Raw genomic sequence first — 20,392 nt, forward strand, 5'->3', positions numbered from 1 at the left:
TGGTAACTTGACATTAACACCAGCACACAAAGACAATGTTGTTACGTCTGTAAAGGACTCTGTAGGGGGCTTAACGGTATCACTACGAAGATTTCATTTATAGAGCACAGAACTGGGTCTGAGCTGGTGTTCTAATGTTGTAATGGCTCTGATGAAATGTAGATGGGGCTTAAATATTCACGCAAGCAGGAAGGAAAAACCGGCACTGTGGTAAGCAGGAAGGAAAAAAGTGGGTTTCTACATTTGGTACGAGGGATCAAAACCCCAGGGACGGTCCGCAGTCGGCCTGGAGAAGAATTTACCTCAGAGCAACAAATAACCTGCGGCCGCCGTTCTGCTTCAACCAGTGAGGCTTCTCCGTTCACTTTAGGCTCATCCTCCTCTTCTTCCTCTTGCGGAGTGTCCAACCCGGTCATGTCATCCTCTGCCGGGGTCAGACCATTGGGGGCTTCGTCGGGCGTCAGCATTGGATCGTCTGTGCTTTCCTCTGTCTCTCGTTCTCCTTCTTTCTCTGTTTTGTTCTTCTCTGCCTCGGTGTCTACCATCCTGGACTCTTCTCCGTCTTGGGGGGCTGGCTCTGCAGATGGTTCGACTTCAACAGGAACAGAGGGAGCATCTGGAGGTAAAATGCTCTTCTCTGCAGACTTGTCTTCCTCTTTCTTCTCCTGCTCTTCTTCTTCTTCCTTCTCCTCTGGGATTTGTGTATGGGAGATGGATACGGAGACATTTGGATGGTACTCGGCTTCTTCTTCACTCTCACTTTCCGATGAAACGCTCTCCTGTTTACTCTGCTTAGCTTCCTCTGCTACTGCCTCCTCTTCTGCCTTTACTGACTGTTCCTTGACTTCCTGTTGAGCGGGCTCGCCAGTAGAAAGAGTTACTGTTACAAGTCCAGGTTTGGTTGCCTTGGAAACCTCTTGGACAACAACGGTTTCTTCGATTTCAACTTCAGTCGTCTATATGCACACATCCACACACACACACGCACGTACACATAGTGCACAGACCCACAATGAGGTGCACACGCATTCACAGCAAACGCATGGAGACAAAAACAAAAGCATAACATGATCATTGAACATAAAAACACAAAAATAAAGAAACAGAACTGAAAATAAATGAACTCAAAAGCAGGATTAAGATGAAGGTGAAGAGCATGTTCCACTGTGGAAAGATATGAAAAAGGGAGCACAAGAACAGATGAATAGTTAAAGAATGTCAGAACATCATGAAGCAGCCAGTGGGAGATGAATGGAGATATGATGGAACTGCTAAACAGAAACCAAAACCATGAAAAGGGAGTCTGGATGGAGTGACAGAATAAAGTTAGGACCACCTTTCCGGGCTCTTTGGTATCAGAGATCGTGTTATCAGCTGCAGCAGCTGCTTCCGTTTCGGGCACATTCACCTGCGCGACAGAGAGGTTACCATGACAACCAATCGATCACACGCCAGCACAGACAATATCACTGTTACCATTTAACTTTCTCTTACACATGTCATCAAAGTATATAAAAAAGGATGGAACTGTTACTTCTCACTCAGCCCCCTATACTTTTTTTTTCTATTTCATCAAGAACAGGTTGTCATTCATGCACAATGTTAATAACTAGAACAGGCAGGGAAGAGATGAGATAAAAGAGTTCCGTGGAAAAGAGAAAATGACAAGCAAAATATGAACTGAAGATAATAAATACAGAAGCACATCTGCACCAAGACAAAAGGCAAAAAAACAAAACAAAACAAAAAAAACTACTGATGCCAGCATTGATCAAACAATAAAAACAGGACAGTTTTAAATCCCATTTTAAAGAAGTTCTAAATCCAACAGGATGGAAACTGCTGCTTCAACACCTGCTGCTTCTATTTCCTAACGGTGCTGGTAAACAGCAGATTGTCATGTTTGTATTCAATCCACAAATATATTTGCCATCATAACACAGACAAATAGCATCCATGACATTCACAGCTGGGAGCTCATTTAGACTTTATTCATCATGCTCATTGTGCATCCAGATGTCATTTAGAATGAATGGCTCCTAGTACAAAATAAGGATCACAACCATTCATCCAGAATCCACAGCAGGCATTGTGGGCAGTTAGCATCTGCTTATGGTGTTTTATATGCAAGCATCCAGATTAACTGTGATGTCAGTTATACTTTCACTCTCCACTTAAGGTCTTCTATATGCAGCCGGTAAATAAATCCAATCCATGCTCTTACTTAAAGATGCATGGATTGAAAATGAAAATGTACTGACAACTTGCTGATAGCAGTAATAGCAGCAGCACCTCAGTAGCAGAGAGCGCAGCAGATGGGGAAATTAGATGCTCTTTCAGCAAAGCCGTACTGCAGACAGCGGCAGGAGTAGCAGATGAACACGTGGTTTTAACAGCATCTAGGTTTGGTTCAGGGATACTGCTGGAAGCCGTGTAAAGGCCAGAGTGTCTACTGAAAAGAACTGAAGCTATCTCCTCTTCGAGACTCTACAGCGACACATACATACAGAGAGTAAACAAAGTAGAGAGAAAGACAGAGCATCACTATGGAGATGTTAAAATACACATCTACAACAGAGGAGGAACAGCCAGAGCTTTGCTGTTGATGAATCATGTAAGACGACCCTAGAAGAAACCCGAACAATAACATGGTGCACACATAAAAGGATAAAAAAAACATGTTAAAGAAACTAAAATGTAAAGTGAGTCCAGCTGAAAAGGTTTAAACAGTTAAATCAGTACAAGAGCAGCAGTGTGAAGTACTTCTACTGGGGAAGGAAAAATACAGGAAGGTCTTTAAAAGTCCTAAAAATACATGTGATCACATCAAATGGGAGACGGGGAAGGGGGGAGATTAGTGGGGAGAAACGAGAGCCATATATGCCTCTGTATCAAGAACTTCAAACCTCAACATTTCACAAGAACATTGTGTAATTTGTGCTTCTTTACTCAGGTTATTGAGTCAGAAACATCTACACACACGTACCACTTGGTGCTGTTGGATACGTATCGTTGTAGCGGGAGAGGAGGTGAGGCGTTTCTCCCACTGGTTGGGTTGAGGAGGAGAGGGAGGTGGCGCCTCCATAAAGGAGCGTTTTAGCTGGCTAATGCTAGCTTGGTGTTTCAGAACCTCTTCTTGGGTCTTATCATGGTCCTAATGGGGAATTGGAGGGAGGGGGGGGAGATGAGATGTGAGTGTGGATGATTGGGGGAAGAAGGAAAGGAAAGGAAAGGAAAGGTGACAGAAATATGTTGGAAGAAAGGAAAGATGGATGAGGGATGGAAGGAAGGAGAAGAGGAGAGGAAGAGAGTGGGAAAGGAAGGAAATAAGGGAAGGGATAAACTTGGTTCAAACAGGTCACAGGAACATTAGTCTGTCAATCAGGAGGAGAACAAGATGGATGCCGTGCCTCACTGGAGCTTTCTGCTTCATTTTAAAAAAGCAAAGCACCATTTTGATGGAGAAATTACCTAAAATTATTGAAGTGAGTGTAGTGCCATCAGAAGTGTGTCTACTTCTATGTAGTAGCTGTGAAACAGGGCCACTCCATCTTGTTGAAGAGTTTTTCTCACATCAGTGCAGACTGCATAACACGGAGCTGATAATGATGTTCCACTAACCATGACCTATTTTCCTCTTAGTTGCTGCTTTTTGATGGTCTGTCGGTTTTACCTTTGAAAAGCCCACATTGAGTTTCATGTCTTAGGCAGCATACTTCTTTTTTAATATCCTGCTCATATATTGAAATATAAACACATGGTAGAAATTATCTTCTGTCATGTACTGAGTCTATTAGTGGACTGATAGTAGTTGGCAATACATCATCATCAGTTCCGTGTTGGTTGTTAAAAAAAAAAGGTTTAGTATGTTATCAAACCACACACTGCTCAATATCACCAGAAAAAGCAGGTTAGTCGGGTTAGATGCGACTGCCTGGCAACAAACAAACTTTTCATTATCAAGATTGGGAAATAAGATACAGCAGTCACCATGCATAGAGCATGCAAAAAGTGTGTCGACAGGCACGTTCCCACACCTAAGAGCATAAGATTCACAAAGCAGCCATTGTAAACAGTCAACACTGGAAACTACCTGAAGAGCAGGTGTTGATACCCAGATAGGAAGAGATTTAGCATCGGTTTCAAATACTGATGTACCGTCATTTTTACATGTTGCAGGTCCTCTCGTTAGTATGTTAAACCGACATGTGTTCTGTGCATCATTTATAACAATATCTTTAGTCAGCATTCCTTTTCAACTGTTACAAATGGCTGCTATGTAAGTTTGCACAACACTGTAACATTTTTTTTTTTTTAAACAACCAAAAAATAATTTTCACTGAGGGAAAAAGACGTGAAAATATCTTGAGTTGATATGCGCACACATCCAGGAAAATAAACACACAAGCAGGCATGCACACAGAGCCTGAGAGTGCGAGACGGCAGCAGTCTTGTACGGTCGAGTACAGAGGAAGTTGTAATTCTGATGGCGTCAGAGTACACAGAAACATGTAGTTCTTATTTTGCAGCCATCAGACGACGCCAGTACCAACCTCCAACATTAAATTACTGTGCCTCACATAAATATTGTCCCCATGCACTCTCAACGAACTCTGGAAGGCAGACATATGGCACAAAATGAAATGGAGAAAAATTACTTAAAATAAATAAATAAATAAGTAAATAATAAACAAAGGAGAAATAAATGAATAAATGAAATTAAAATAAAGATGTACGTAAGAAAATAAATACATGAAATGGTGAACCACTGGATAAATCAACATAAATAAAGAAAACTAATAAAGTATAAATAAAAAATAAATAAAACAATGAACAAAATAATAATAATAAAACAAAACTGAAAACAGGCGTGTAGTTACACTGCCAAAAAGTGTCCAACTGTGATGAAGCTGGGGAATGGGCACAGGCACAAAATAAAAAACATTGTCGCATTACATTTGATATAAACAGTGCTGGGGCTGATCCCAGTGGTAACACAAGAGTGTCAGAGCATTCACAACATCAAAAACACCAACACACAAACCGACAAACCCCAATGTGCTTTCAGGAAAACCCCAAGCATAATGATAAAACCCACTAATATGAGCAAAAACCCACAATGAAACCGTGAAACCAAAAGCCACAGGAGATGCGATTCCAAGTGATGTTTAGGGAAAAGTGAGTTTTCGGAGTCAGTTTTTACACACTCAGACCTATTATGGATTCCAAATTAACCACAAAATGTAGGATTTGTGATGTATTTAGAGCTAAATATCATCTGATGTCAATTTGAATGTTTTCCGTACAATTCCCAGATTGGGTTTTATAACTGAGAGACGTAGAAAAACTGACTCTATCACCGCTTCACCTCAAAACAAGTGGCCAAACTCAACCAACCAACAGTGGCAAAACAAAAGACTGACAGACCAATACAGATTTAGATCAATAACAGGGTATGAACCTGAGAGACGGCAGCCTCACTGGGTCCAGGTGACTGTTTTTGGGGGTAAAGTCAGCGAGAGAGCAAGGACAGGTTAGGTTTTCTATACGTGTGCTCCACTTCACCATTCACACTCAAAAATCATCTTTGCACAAGTTCTGAGTAAACTATAAATGTATCTTTTATCAGCCTTCTATATTATTGATAAATTTGAAAGGCATGCTGGGTAAAGACAGGCCCTACAGACCTGGGTGGGCGTGGCTTCAGCGTCACCAGGGCTTAAGTCCACCTCCTTAACCTTCGATATCGTAATCATTGTGATGGTAGTCATGACAAAATGAGAAGGGGGTGAGCACCAAGAAAGAAAAAAGGTGAAATGGATGATGGGAAAAGATTTTTTTTTTCTTATTCCCCAGCTAGAGTGTTGGGGAATGCTGTTGGTCATATGGCTTTTACATTAAACCCATAGAAAGAGGACAACATGACATGAGTTTGAGATGAGGACAGAGTGTGTGCTACTCGCTATTTTTATACAATATTAAAAAAAAAAAAAAAAGAGATTCACAGCATATTTTTTGTATACAAATGTTTCCCCTAATGGTGTTGTTCAATTCAGTAAAAGCCGACGTCCTATTAACTACACTACCGCTAACAACGCTAACTGCACTCAGACATATATACTTGTCTTATTTGACTCCCACCCCAACATTCCCACTGATATATACATTTTTTTTTAACTTAAAACCTTCTAAAATAAACACTCAGGGGCTGAAGAGCAAGGCAGGCAGATCCTAAACTTCAGGGGAAATGTAACACTGTTTACATTCACTAGGGGTAAGATACAGATGCGGTAATCTTTAAGTGCTACAAGTTTCTGGGGATTACCTATCGTCTATCTGTACAGTAGGAACAGCTACTCCTAATCATTCAGTTCTGTTCTTTACTCTGCATCACAAAGGCAAAATGCAGCAAATGAACATATATTCAAAACAATTCTATTTTTATGTTATATATGTTGAGGTATTTTTAGGGTGGGGTGAGGAAATCAGATCAAATTCATTGGATTAATAAAGGTTTTAATTTTGAACGCTACTTTTTTCTTTAATTGCAAATTGAAAAAAAAAGGATAAACAAAGAAAGATAGCTGCCTCAGTTACATAAAAATGCAAAACCATAGCTAGAAAAGCAAACCTTAGCTGATTCATTTTCCCAGGGAACCAGTGGAATAAAATTACAAATGTTCCATCAATTCATATCAGTAAAGACATGGTTCCCATAGCTATAAGTGGAAATGTACAATTTAACAAATAATGCAAGAACTGATTTCAAGGATTTTATTGTTGTTTGTTGATATTGCACATATATATTATTTGCTGAATAATTTCTAGTCTTGTAAACTGAAAAATATAGATTAAAATAATGAACGGTCTACAAATCTTTTTCACCATATTACTCAGCCCTAACACCAGATGACAGAATCAAATCTCAAAATGAGTTCTGCTCATCTTTTATTGTTACTGTATCTTGCCTTTGTAAGATAAAACATCTCTTTCTTTATCGTCTCTTCATATATTTTACTCTTACTATGCCTACATCTTTTCTCTATACTAATAATATAGTTATATACAATATAATCTACTTTTCATTCCTCTGTTTATCTTTCTTCATTACTCTTCTGAATGCTATAGCTTTCTAAGTAACACTAATTCTACTATCTGTTCATTATTACAGACACTGTGGGTTGACAAGGTGCAAGAAGACAGGAAATCAAGCAAGTGGTAGAAGGAGTTAAAGCACTCAGACACATTCAAAGGTCACACACAAGTCAAAAGTAGAGGGAAATGATAGGTGGAGAACCTGGGGATGTGTGTATGTGATTCTGTGTGTGCCTACGCAGCAGGATCACACATATCTTGCGTCCATGAAGCGCTCGTGTGGTGCCTGATGCGTGGCGGTGTGTGCGTCGGAGAGGCCTGAATGGTAAAACCAGAGCTCAACTGACCCTCAGGCCAATCATTTCCCTTTTCAGAGACAACCGTTGGCAAAACTGCCTTCCGTTGGCCAGAGACCACGCTCTCCAGGTAACACAGGGTCAGGCCAAGGGGTGTGGCTAAAATCAGAGCTAAGGCTAAAGACTGGCTCGCCGTTAGCATTACGACTAACAGGAAGACCACCAAGAGGCAGGGCAGAAACAAAGGGGACGGATTGAGGAGGTAACGGTGTAAAGATGAGGTTAAGATAGTTGGGGAGAGGGAGGAGAGAGTCGGAAAAGAGGAGGAGGAGCGGAGAGACATGAGATGAGAGGAAAAAGGCAGAGAGGAGAGGTAGGAAGGGAAGGAAAAAGAAGAGGCGATAGGAGGACAGGTGAGCGATGTAGAGAGGTGTAGTTGTTTCAAAGGAAACGCAAAAGCCAAAGTGATGCATTTAGTACGAAGATGGCGTGTGAAAAATGCTACAAAATCTGTCTTTTTTACTGCCAAAGAGTCGAGGACTTGACGTAATGTGTGAGCATTCATGTTAGAGGTGATGTGTTTAGGAGCATTGCAAATTAAAATCTTAAGCTTTCCTGTTGATTCGGAAATTAAATTGGACCAAGTGTGAATAAAAATGCTCAGTTTCCTTGACAGCCCCACAAACGGAGTTGTAGAAAGATACACCGATCCTTTTTTTCCCATCATGGAGAGGAAACACAGAATGAAAGAGATATATTTGATTGCAGCCCTGAAACAAAACCAGCTCTGCCAATTTCGCAGTCCAGTTGTAGCTCTGGTTTCAGCCTGGCAGCTCTCGTCTGTTCCCGAAAGCTCTAAGCTGCACGTATGCAGCATTTGGGAAGAGTGTGTGTTTGATGAAGAGTCGGGGAGTGTAAGGCGGTCGAGGTCAGCTAACTGCTGATCAGGGAAAGGGGAGGAAGCAGAGGGATTGGATGGGGAAGTCCATGGGGTGTGTGAGGCGGCGACGTCTTCGATAAGGTCGTCGTCCTCGGAGATGTCTGACAGGCCGCGTTCGAGCTCGGAGATGGAGTCCAGGGAAGGGGGGATGGAGGAGAGTGAGGATGATGAGGAGAACGAGAGAGGAAACATGAAGATTGACTGAGAGATGTGAGGAAAAGTGAAAAAAAAAAAACAAATAGAGAGGAAGAGACAGTGGGGAAAAAAAAATGAGGAGTTCAGACACACACTCACAAACACACACACAAAGTGAAAAAGCAAGCAGTGGAAAACACGTCAAAACCAAAAAGACACGATGTGCAGTTAAAAAAATCATTTCAGTTATGTGAAATGATCGCATGCAAGTGATAAAAGCAAAGTAAACGAAAAAAAAAGGAGACGAGTGAAAGAAAAAGGAGAGAGGGAAAAGACATTACATTAGTCAAGTGAAACACACACCACAGTAGGTTAAAAGTGAACATAGCAGCAGAGTGCAGAATACAGCTGTGTGCAGAAACATCAACAGGGTGCCACCAGTGAACAAAGGCTAAAGGACAGGGGGGCGGATCCACAGTGCTGGGAGCTGAAGGAGTGTTAGGAGCAGAAAAGGAACAGTGTGGAGAAGAGGTGGAACAGGAGGCATGCATGACGTACCATAAGAGAATAAACTAGTCAGTTAATAATGGATAAAGTCAGTGTTACATTAAACTGTATCCATCTGCCTGGCTAGCTCAAACAGCTATCTGCCGCTGTGTATGCTAAATGGTAAAGAGCTCCATAAACATTATGTAAAGACACTCACTGTCCACTCTGTTGATGTGCATCCGTCCGTCACTCACAAACATCCAGTATAGAGATTAACAGGACTAACCAAAGGTCTCAAGTAATATAAAATATCAAATACAGATCCATACAATACACTAACACAGGTAAAATACATATCGTTTTAAAAGTCATATGTGTTGTCCCTCTTTGACATGATCATGTAAACAAACACCAGCTTCCAGGCAGTATAACATCAGCAAACCAACACTGATCTGTCTTTTAATGTGACCTCACACAATGTATGCACTGATACAAACCTTGGAGTCAGACTGGAGCTCCAGATGAGGCTCACGTCCATTCTCAGCTCCGGCCTCGGTGATGCTAATTGCTGGCGCTGAGGAATAAGAGAGAAACTCAATAAATGCATAATACCAGAAGAACAGCCTAATGGGAGGGTCACAGAGGTGAGTTAAAACCGTGGCAAATGCAGACAGATAGTTATTAAAAGGTGAAAGTTTACTGTCAGTACATAAATACATCAGTGGATTTACTCCTAATAGTTTATGAGGAAATGAGATAAAGTAGCCCCCGCCTTTGCCCATAAGTAGCTGGGATAGGCTCCAGCGACCCCCGTGACCCTAGTGAGGATAAAGCGGGTTCAGAAAATGAATGAATGAATGAAGAAATGAGATAAAGCAGCAAAAGCACAAGATGTTAAGCACAAGTGAATCTCCAAAAGTTAGAATGTGAATAATTTCTAGAAAATTAAACATTTACAATTAAATGCATCAACTTCCAACACTTACAGTCTTTCTCTTATTTGAAACAGCCCTTTATTTTATGATGTTCTCACAACTGTGCCTCTTTCTGTTCCGCTGTTTGTTGTGTTTATATGACCATAAGGAATAGTTTAAAACCAGCTATATGCACAAAAATTAACCTTTAAAGACTGATAAACTCACTTATTTCATATTTCATGTGCATTATGGATATTGATAACATTTTATTTTTGTATAATAACTGAATTAAAATTCTTAAACTTGACTGCAGCCATAGGGTTTAATTCAAAACCTTAAACTGATCTAATGATCAATCCCAACCTGTGTTACTCGAATATTTAGAGACAAGTTAATTTGGTTATAATTTTACACACCTGAAAGTTGCTGTGTTGACTGTGACTTTGTTAGATTAAAATAAAGCATATTAACACAGCTAGGGATGCACACAACTGGTTTGAAATTCTCTGTTGTCAGTTTTTTTTAATGTTATTATTTTGTAGATTCTCTCATCCTCTGCCGCAATAAATCATCTTTGGGTTATAGATCAAACAGGAGATATGAGGACATCTTCTTAGGCTTTCAGAAACACATTTTCACCATTTTATAGCCAAATAATTAATCAATTATTAGGAAAATAATCAGCAGATTAATCACCAAACAGTATAATCATAGTTGCAGCCCTAGAAACAACAGAAATGTTGTATTATTTTTAACATTACTGTATTGTTTTAAGACACTCTTGCAGCATCTGCAACAGCAAAAACTTAAAGGCTATTGTTAGATCGTCAGATTGCAATGTTCTAATATGTCCAGCAGGGGGCAGTGTGACATTGAAGACATGGACAGAAAAGCTCAGCTGTACAAACTGGGAATAGTGAGCCTGTTAAAACCCTGGTTCTCTGCCTATTTACTCTAAATATGACTAAATACAGGGAATTAAGTGCCTCTCAGCAAACACTAAAAGCAATAAGGATGCACTGAATGTGACTGATTCCTCTTTTCCTTCATATGAGGAGACAGTTGTGACGGTAACTGTAGACTGCTGTATTTCTGTCATTGTGAGGGCCTCTTTGTTTTAGATTCCATTCACATAACCGTTTCTTTCACTGCTGTCTTTAGTCGTTTCTGTCTCTCCCCATGTTTGACAGGAAACATATGCTGCAGCTATTTCCTGTATCTGCTCAGACACTAAGCAGTTTACATGCAAAGACACACACACACACACACTCCATCCATCCAGGGTCTGATGTCCACCTGCCTGTCCGTTCTTTATTAAATATCGCTCAGAGCAGAGACAGACCATCATGTTTCTGTGATGTGTGATGTTTGACCTCGCGCTGTATGGCGCGTGTTACCTCCGTCCAGACTGCGACTGATGCGCTTGGATGAGGTGCGTTCAAAGCTGGGCGCCGGGCGGTCTATGAGGGTACTGGCGAGGCGGGTCTGGGCCTGGGTTCGCCCGCTGTAACGGAACTTTGAGCCCAGAGTCAAGAAGCGGGCCTTGGTAGGAGGTTCTGGTGCGTTTAACCTGCGGTCACGAGAAAGAGGGAAAGATGAAGAACAGATTGAGGGAAAAAAACAGAACGAGGCGAAGGTAAACCAAAAATTTAATCACAGATATTGACTTTTCAATAACAACAAACGGTCATATTTAAACGGGCATGTGCAGACGGGCAAAAATGTTGCATCTCTTCCTCCTACAGGAAATTAAAGCTTACTCTTCCCTCTCTGATACTCACACACACACATATTTGTGGCAACTACACACACAGCAGCTGGGCACATGGTTGATCTTTTCTGTGTTGTATATTCGTTCATGTTTTGTGGCAGAAGACCAAGCCGTTTGCGGCACTTGATAAACTGAGTTACTTCATAAATTGTGGCATTCTATCTCAGACTGGAATTTCTTGTGAGCTGCAGTACATATACAGTAGTGTTCATGGGCCTTACCTGAAGAAACTGTGATTCTCCACGCACACTTTCCACAGTCGTTTAGCAGACCGGTGGTTCTGGAGTTTGAACCCCACTGTGCTCTCAAACTGCTCCGTCTATCATAAATAGAAATTGAGTTAACAGCAGCAACTTTTTCACCTTCACCTTTAGTTTCTTGATACATGCTAACCTGCAGTTCATTTAGTAAAAACAGAATTTTATTCATACCCATAAACCTAAAAAAATGAACGAAACTGCATTCAAAGGCTGAACCAAACTGTAATGATAATAAGGTATCCCTGTAATGTTGCTCTGTGTGTGATGACACACCTCTCCTGGTCTGATCTTTATGTAGAAGTTGTTCCTCTTGTATGAAATCTTAAGGATTTTGGGCCATGCGAAGCGATTTATCCGCAGTCTGTCTTTGTAGACGAGCAGTCCATTGGCGCACACACCCAGCATGATGTCCACGCCCTCGGAGTCCTGTGCAAGTCAGATTCAAACACACCTGAATTACTCATTGTCCATGACATTTGTGTTTTACATTTGTATGTGTCGCCTGTTTGTCTAAATCAGATAATGTTTCATGCTAATTGATTTCTACAGTAGTCTGCTTAAAGTCAGGAGAAACTAAATTACTGCTCACACAAACCCTCTCATTCAGTGCAACTGTAATAGAGTTAAATGGCAGACTAACTCACTAACAAAGCTTTCAAGTCCAAGGCCTTCTGGTAATGGTAAGGCGAGTATTGATTACAGTAGCGAATAAACAGGAAAAATCTGTTGGACTAATGGAGGATGCAATATGTTGATAATGGACAGTTTTACTGGGGCATGCACATCACATGGCCCTGTCATGCTATTAGCTAGTCATTGATCCCACTGCTGTTACAACAGATTCCTTTTAGCACTTGGGCTGTGATCACACTGTCACTGAGGACAGAACAGCAACTCATTTTCCATGTTTACTGTTGTTTCTGTGTAAACTATGTTTTTATTTATACATTTTGGTACCAATGTATCAAAGACATTCATTCATTATCTCAACCCGCTTTATCCTCACTAGGGTCGCTGGAGCCTACCCCAGCAGGGTACACCCTGGACATGTCACCAGTTCTGACATATAGAGACAAACAACCAATCACTCTCACATTCACACCTATGGGCAATTTAGATTAACCTATCAGTGCATGTCTTTGGATGGTGGGAGGAAGCCGGAGTACCCCGAGAGAACCCACGCAGACATGGGGAGAACATGCAAACTCCACACAGAAAGGTCCCACTCCCATCGACTGGTTTTGGAATCGAACCCAGGACTTTCTTGCTGTGAGGCACAATTGCTATCCACTGCACCACCGTGTCACCCCCACTTGAATCTTGTCAAACATAAAACTGCCTAAGAATAATGACTGATCAGCTAGATCAGCTGTGGAAGTTAACACAAGTGTCTGGAGTTAGAGAGTTAGATGCCACGCCAATAAAAATTAGACTTAATATCGCATCCAGGACCTTCTTGCTGCTGCTATCCACTGCACCAGCCTGTCGCCCTGTTACCAATGTGTTGCTTTCTGAATTTAAGAAAGTCTGTATCTGTTTGCAAATTAGAAATAAAACTGATTCTAAGTGATGACATTAAAAAAAATGTAATTCAATAAATATACAAGACCGTCTAATATTAAACAAGTACTGTGCTGTCTTTGCTTCTTAAATGTGCCTGTTTTGTTTCTTCGCCGTTATTTGGATGATGGTGTGCTCTTAAAATTCATCGCACAATATCTGAAAAGTCTCCTCTGTGAGTTTTGGGGTTATTAATACTGCACAACAAAATATGACACAGGACAGAAATAGACCTGCCTCCTGAATTCCCACAACTTTGGTATGTCTCAAAAAAGATTTTTAACATTTGAAGCACTCACTCAGAGGATTTTCCCCTCGGTTCGCTCTCACTTTTCAATGTGCCTTTAAAGGGGACTCGTCTCTTATTCTCTTTCAGGGATTGGTCCCTTTTTCACCTCAGCTAACCTCCTATCTGTCCCTCCCTACTTTTTTATCTCCGTACACTGTGTCCTTAATCTCGCATCCATTCTTTCCATTTAAAGACTCCTGTACTTTTTCTTGCAAAGACATGCATACAGATATGGAAACATGCACACACTCTGCTTGTGACCCGCCATCCCACTGAGAGAAACTGGCTGTTCCCATGGTAATGGCCTCCCTGAGTGTTTGCACAGCTGACACACACACACAGACACACAGATAAAGTGACACAAACATGCAGACACACCGGCACACTCTGCCCACATCAAAGAAACTGTGCTAAATCCCAGATGTCAACAACAGTGAGTGGGGAGGAGAGGAGGACTGAGAGAGAAGAGAGGACTCATTGTTACCTTCGCATGGTGCAGGTCCACTCCGTACATCGACAACTTCTTAGCGTTTTCTAGAAACTGGGCATCAGCTTGAGCTGGGGTCATTCCCCTGTAACAAACAAAACACCAAAGAATGCAAAGATCCATCAATAAACAGTGCAGTCCCATGAAAGTGTCATGAAAAAAACGATAGAAAATGTCTAAATTATCTGAGAATATGGGAATATGGTGACTATAATAGGACTCAGGAAAGGAAATAAATCATCTTTAGGTAGATAGGCAAATATTTTAAAATATGTCTGTAGTTATTTAGAACATTTGAATTTATTAAAGATTATAATGTAAATTGTGTCTCATCACATGTTTAAGGGCCCCCAATTATAAGCTGAGGACTGCTTTTATGGTGTCCTATTAAAAAATGTATCCTGTAAATGAATTGCCGATTTCAACTATATATAATAATTTTTTATAAATTGATTGATTGATTGATTGATTGATTGATTGATTGAAAATAAAAATAATCATCAACAATCATGTAAATTCAGGGTTTACAGAAGTGACTGAATTTGCAGTCAGGTCATCACATTTTTTGATCATTTACGAAACTACTTTTTGTAGTTAAATATGCAACATGCATCATAAATGCATAGATAGAAAGACACAGATATGTTTATTTGTCTTTCACAGGAAAATTGTTTTCACAATCTGTACAGCCATGAGAATAAAGCACATCACTCACAAAAAAAAAACATGACATAACAATAACCAAAAAACAGCATGCATCATAATAAATAGAAATAAAAAATGTCATTAAAATGCATACTTTTGCACTCTAGAAAAATGTGCACAAATGTCTATCAAAATGGTGTATGTAATCATGTCATCAGATGTATGTGTATCTATTGGGATACCATTAAGTAGTTGTCTGTGTGCAACAACAATCTGTACATATGCTTATATTTGTAGACTTGCAGGTGGATGTATGTCCTCGAATGTCCTCTTTTACTTTGTTTTAATTGATTATTTATGTTTTATTGATTGTTTTAATTGTAATTGTGTGTTTTTAACCTGTCTCTTTTCCATTTTTGTAAAGCACTGTGAATTGCCCTGTGTATGAATTGTGCTACATAAATAAATCTGCCTTGCCTTACCTAATAGCAAAATGTATGAAACTCCTAAATGATAACAAAATGATGTCACAGAGGAACCATTTTGCACACCTGGACATGATCGGATGCAACATGAGAATATATCTAAATGATCTGACTTGGACTGAAACAGGACAATACCCAAGCTAACTCAACCCTCTTATCATAATGGGATAATACTGTGACTCACTGACCCATTTCGTTACTGTTATACTTTAAGTTTTGATACTGCCCTGTCTGTGCTTGTTGATGTCTGTTGCTTCTTTTTTTGTTTTATTGTCTGTTTGTTAAAGATTTTTAAATCTTTAAAAAATAAAGTATAAAAAAAATGCATACTTTCAATGATCACAATTATGTTTAAATGTCATCACGTCAATCACAACACATTAGTAGATAAAGAAAGACAAATGCATTTTCCACCACTAGCCAGCTAACCTTCCCTTAGACACAAAGGATGTTAAATGGATCTGTTTGTGAAATGAATGAGAGTGGTACAACATCTATTTTTGCCATTACAGCTGACAGTGGCATAACACATATTTGCAGCCCAGTGTTTTAGCTACAGGCTACATTACACATGGTTGTAATAAACAGAGAAAAGAGGTCAGTTGCTGTTTCCATCTAAAATAGCTGTGATGTTTATTCATGGATGAGACCAAAGAATACATGTAGTCTTCTCGTAAGTCCACACATGCTACAATCTGCCAGGTTTTTACGCTTTATGGGAACAGACAGTAAAATGATTGCAACGTCAGCACTGATTCAGAAAAGGTTTTCCCCTCCCTTCCCTTTAAGTGCATCAACTCTCTTTTTAGTAACTAACCTCTCAAATTATGTAACTTCCTTCATCCCTTTTCTAGTGTGACACTAAAATGCAGACAAAAATACATGGCCCCCACAGTGTCTGACCTGTGGGACTTGTGGAGTTCAAGAATCTTCTCCTCCATCTCTTTGTTCTGATTGGGTGCGAATGTCAGCTGACTGATGTAGTCCAGGGGCCTCGGCTGGTCAGGATCATAGTCTCCGAGTTCTGCCTGTAAAACATAAAAAAAATGCAGATTAGTCACACTTGAGATGCACAGTTCTTCTTAACAGGGTTTCTGCAGGCTTCAACAAGTTATATTTAGATCCTTTTTGGCAATTATGAATGCAATGTAAGACCTACGGCATACTACTGTTCGACTTGAGTGATAACCAATCTAAACAAAAGCACAAGTTTAACAGTGGCTTTTAATGGCAGCTTTATGTCTTGTCTACTTTGCATGCAACTGTAAATTTCAGCATTTTCTTGCACAAGATGCAGCAGGCTTAATTTTTTGTATGACCTTTCAAAATACTATTTAAAGGGGTCCTATTTTGCTAAACCCACTTTTATTAGTTTTTGGTACATTTATTTGTGTACTTAGACCCTAACAGTTCAAAAAGTTTGAATTTGAACCCTCCAGGCGCTGCAAGGCTATCTTTATATTCATTCCCGCAAAAATCGAGTGGATTTCTACAACCCGTTTCAATTCCTGCTTAATTCATTAGGTTTTATAACTAGTTGCATCACGACATTTGCACATATAAGGTCAAGACTTCCAATGAACATTTCTCTGAGCACACCATAATTGTTTGGCAGCAACAGCGGTTGAATTAAAAACTGAAAATATGTCCAAACTTCGGGCAGATTACCTAAAATGTTCAGTTGTTGGTTGTATTAATGAACAAAAGTGGCTGAATGGGACAGAAATCATGGTCAACAACCTGGAGGGGGTGGGGTGTGAAATGGCTCATTTGGATTTAAAGGACCAGCGCTCAAAACCACCTTTCTGGTGTCATAACTCAAAAATAGGGTTGAAGATGAACGTGAGGGGTTGAATTAATGAAGAATTCAGACCCAAGGATGGAATTTACAGTTTATGTACAGGGTGGGGAAGCAAAATTTACAATGAACATTTAGTTGTTTTTTCTCAGCAGGCACTACGTCAATTGTTTTGAAACCAAACATATATTGATGTCATAATCATACCTAACACTATTATCCATACCTTTTCAGAAACTTTTCCCCATATGAGTAATCAGGAAAGCAAACGTCAAAGAGTATGTGATTTGCTGAATGCACTCGTCACACCAAAGGAGATTTCAAAAATAGTTGGAGTGTCCATAAAGACTGTTTATAATGTAAAGAAGAGAATGACTATGAGCAAAACTATTACAAGAAAGTCTGGAAGATACTATTAAAGAGGAATGGGAGAAGTTGTCACCCGAATATTTGAGGAACACTTGCGCAAGTTTCAGGAAGCGTGTGAAGGCAGTTATTGAGAAAGGAGGACACATAAAATAAAAACATTTTCTATTATGTCAATTTTCTTGTGGCAAATAAACTCTCATGACTTTCAATAAACTAATTGGTCATACACTGTCTTTCAATCCCTGCCTCAAAATATTGTAAATTTTGCTTCCCCACCCTGTAGACCACAGGGAAATGTTTTAAAATGCATAATTCCATTTAAAAAAGCAAAATCTCACTCCTTTCAGACATTTCTGGGGCTAAAATTTAGATTATTGGACATCAGACTTTTTAAGGACACACATGTAAACACACACTGACATATGCACATGCTCTGTACCTGCAATGTGTACGAGCCCAGCAGAGCATGTGTGACAAATGAGCAAGGCAGTCGACCAGAGGCCACATCTTCACGGAGCTGCAGACACAACAAGTACCTTCAAGAAACAGAAAGAGAAAGAGACAGGGAAATGGGGTTTAGCTGCCAGTTGAAAATAAGTCAAGTCAAAACAAGAAAACCTCTTTGTAAGCCTCTTTGAACAGCTCCACTGTTCGTGATGACAATAAAGCGATCCATGCGGCCAAACTGCCTCTCCTCCTGAGTCAGCTGGTGAGGATTAAATCTCTTTGTTGGGACAGTGTTTGTTGTATAATTTCTTTTTATGCTGGTACGCGGGTTTGTTGAGATAGTCCCATGTCTAATCCTCAACATGGCAACAGCTTTGACTGTGGTGAACTGCAGTCCATCATGATCTGAAGTGGCTTCTGTACGAGGCCTCAGGCTGCTTTCTGAAGTATCATCCTACTCTGAAAAAAGTCACTTTACAGGAAGCTCCATGACACGGAGGCTTAAACTCCAGTCATCCATTTATAGGGCCTCGCCTCATTGGGCTACGACAATGTACAACCCCAGAATATAAATGCATTTCATTATTTGAATGTCATTTTCCATTTCTATATTATTATGCAATCAATTACAGCAATGTGCGTGTGATAAACTGGCAAAAGAAGAATGGGACTGCATTTAATCGCTCTACTGAAACTAAACAAAAGATAAAAGAGTGTGCGGCTACAGTGGAGGAGAAATAGCAGCCAGTTTAACCAGTCAGTGCTGGTCAAATGTTCATACATGTCTGTGTGGATGAGCGTATATTCGGGTTTAAGATTCGCTGGTAGCTACAACCATCAGAGAAGTTGCTCGGTCCATTAGACATACATTCCAACCTAAATGCTTTGTGCCTCAAGCGTGCCACGTGTTTCTGTGCACATGCATATGTATTAACACAAACACTTCAACACTATGCACACTGCCAGCCTGTGTACTGGTGCTGATCCTGTGTTTACAAATGCCACAAAGCAGCGAAAATGTGCGTGTTTATACCTGGTAATGTCTTCGGTGAGCAGTGAGGGGTCAGGAGGGTAGAACTTGACGTTGAATGCAAACTGCCAGTTGTTGCCTGGATAAAAAAAAAAAGGAGAGATCATTATATAACTGTGTGGATCATATATGTGAGGAGCATCACTTCAACACTGAAACACACCGAAAATGGCAGCAGGTTTTTACATAAACATTTGGATTAGGGTGATTTGGATTTCTATCTAACTTCCTGTGCGTTCACATACATCCTTTATGCATGTAACCCATCTGTGTGTGTTTGAAAGAAAGAGAGTGAGACAAAGAAAAAGAGAGTCAAAGGGAGAGAGAGAGAGAAAAAGCCGGGTGTCAATGAGGGCAACTAATGCAGAGCAGCTTTTAGAGTACTAAGCCTGGTACATCACATGCACACTCACTCACACACACACACACACACACACATATATAAACATGCTGCACATCAGGTATTACATAACCTCATTCTGACTCCACTGAATACCCAACTGTAATCTTCATCATCTCCATCATTATCACCAGAAACAAAGACGTGGTCATATATGATATACAATATGGTCCGAACATCTTTATCACTAAATCTTCTAATTTCCTCTTCCTGTGTAAAGTGATGCAGTCACCCTCACTTTCCTTTCCTCTCACTCTATAACATACACGCAGACTCAATAAAAGATGGACATCACATCATGTGGAAAATTCCATCTGGGAAAAGCTGACATCACACCAAGACCCCTTTCCTCCTCCAAGGTCATACACAAGCGTAGATATATGAACACGTGAGCGCATACATACAAATACAGACTCTTACACGCAATATAAGAGCAGCAAGACAAATGAAAGACACTGACCTGCCAAATGTGGAAAACGACTACCGAGACAGGAAGAAGATGAAGCACACCGTTTCTGTCACTTCAACTTACAGCACTATAAAATGCTGATAGCAGGTGTTCTACTCCTGTTTCTGGTCCAAGTGTTCAATGTGACTACAAATGTGTGCTGTATCAGACATTTCCAGGGGTGAGATTGTGTTTGCAGGTCCAGTTGTGGGCATTAAGTGCTTTGGGAGTCTCCTATGACTGCTTCTTTCTGCCCAACCACATGCCACCCATCAATCCTCCCCACACCAGTACAGAATATCACCACGGTCCTAGGCTTACTCTTTCTATCAGGCATAATTTCAATGTTTCCCTTTAGCTTACCGAGCCTTCTATTACACCTGTCTTTTATTTTGTTTGCCTTTATAGTAAAATACTCAAAATGTAACTCAGTGTAATGATTTGTATATAAATTGTCAGCATTTTTCAGTATAGTAAACCGTATATAACTCCCATGTGTCTGTTAGTTCTCATCCTAGATATAGAACTGAA

At 40.2% G+C, this 20,392-nt stretch overlaps 1 protein-coding gene across 17 annotated transcripts in view; it reads right to left on the reverse strand.

Moving 5' to 3' along the window:
• The window catches only part of epb41l2 (erythrocyte membrane protein band 4.1 like 2), a 58,348-nt gene that overhangs the window by 7,560 nt on the left and 30,396 nt on the right, over nucleotides 1-20,392 (reverse strand). For 3 of the 17 annotated variants that reach the window (XM_030128135.1, XM_030128129.1, XM_030128130.1), the window contains exons 7-20: nucleotides 19,017-19,092; nucleotides 17,976-18,072; nucleotides 16,273-16,397; nucleotides 14,237-14,324; nucleotides 12,177-12,329; nucleotides 11,865-11,962; nucleotides 11,270-11,442; nucleotides 9,453-9,529; nucleotides 5,688-5,738; nucleotides 5,462-5,494; nucleotides 2,987-3,154; nucleotides 2,293-2,487; nucleotides 1,337-1,408; nucleotides 303-956 (exon numbers count right to left, since the gene is read on the reverse strand). In XM_030128135.1, coding sequence (XP_029983995.1) covers nucleotides 303-956; nucleotides 1,337-1,408; nucleotides 2,293-2,487; nucleotides 2,987-3,154; nucleotides 5,462-5,494; nucleotides 5,688-5,738; nucleotides 9,453-9,529; nucleotides 11,270-11,442; nucleotides 11,865-11,962; nucleotides 12,177-12,329; nucleotides 14,237-14,324; nucleotides 16,273-16,397; nucleotides 17,976-18,072; nucleotides 19,017-19,092 — 2,060 coding nt within the window. Of the gene's footprint in view, nucleotides 1-302; nucleotides 957-1,336; nucleotides 1,409-2,292; nucleotides 2,488-2,986; nucleotides 3,155-4,553; nucleotides 4,614-5,461; nucleotides 5,495-5,687; nucleotides 5,739-5,897; nucleotides 8,533-9,452; nucleotides 9,530-11,269; nucleotides 11,443-11,864; nucleotides 11,963-12,176; nucleotides 12,330-14,236; nucleotides 14,325-16,272; nucleotides 16,398-17,975; nucleotides 18,073-19,016; nucleotides 19,093-20,392 lie in introns of those variants that run through there. The other 14 variants (XM_030128131.1, XM_030128132.1, XM_030128136.1 and 11 more) reach the window with 14 other exon arrangements.

This window comes from Sphaeramia orbicularis, chromosome 24 (genome assembly GCF_902148855.1).
Source record: "Sphaeramia orbicularis chromosome 24, fSphaOr1.1, whole genome shotgun sequence".
Taxonomy (NCBI): Eukaryota; Metazoa; Chordata; class Actinopteri; order Kurtiformes; family Apogonidae; genus Sphaeramia; species Sphaeramia orbicularis.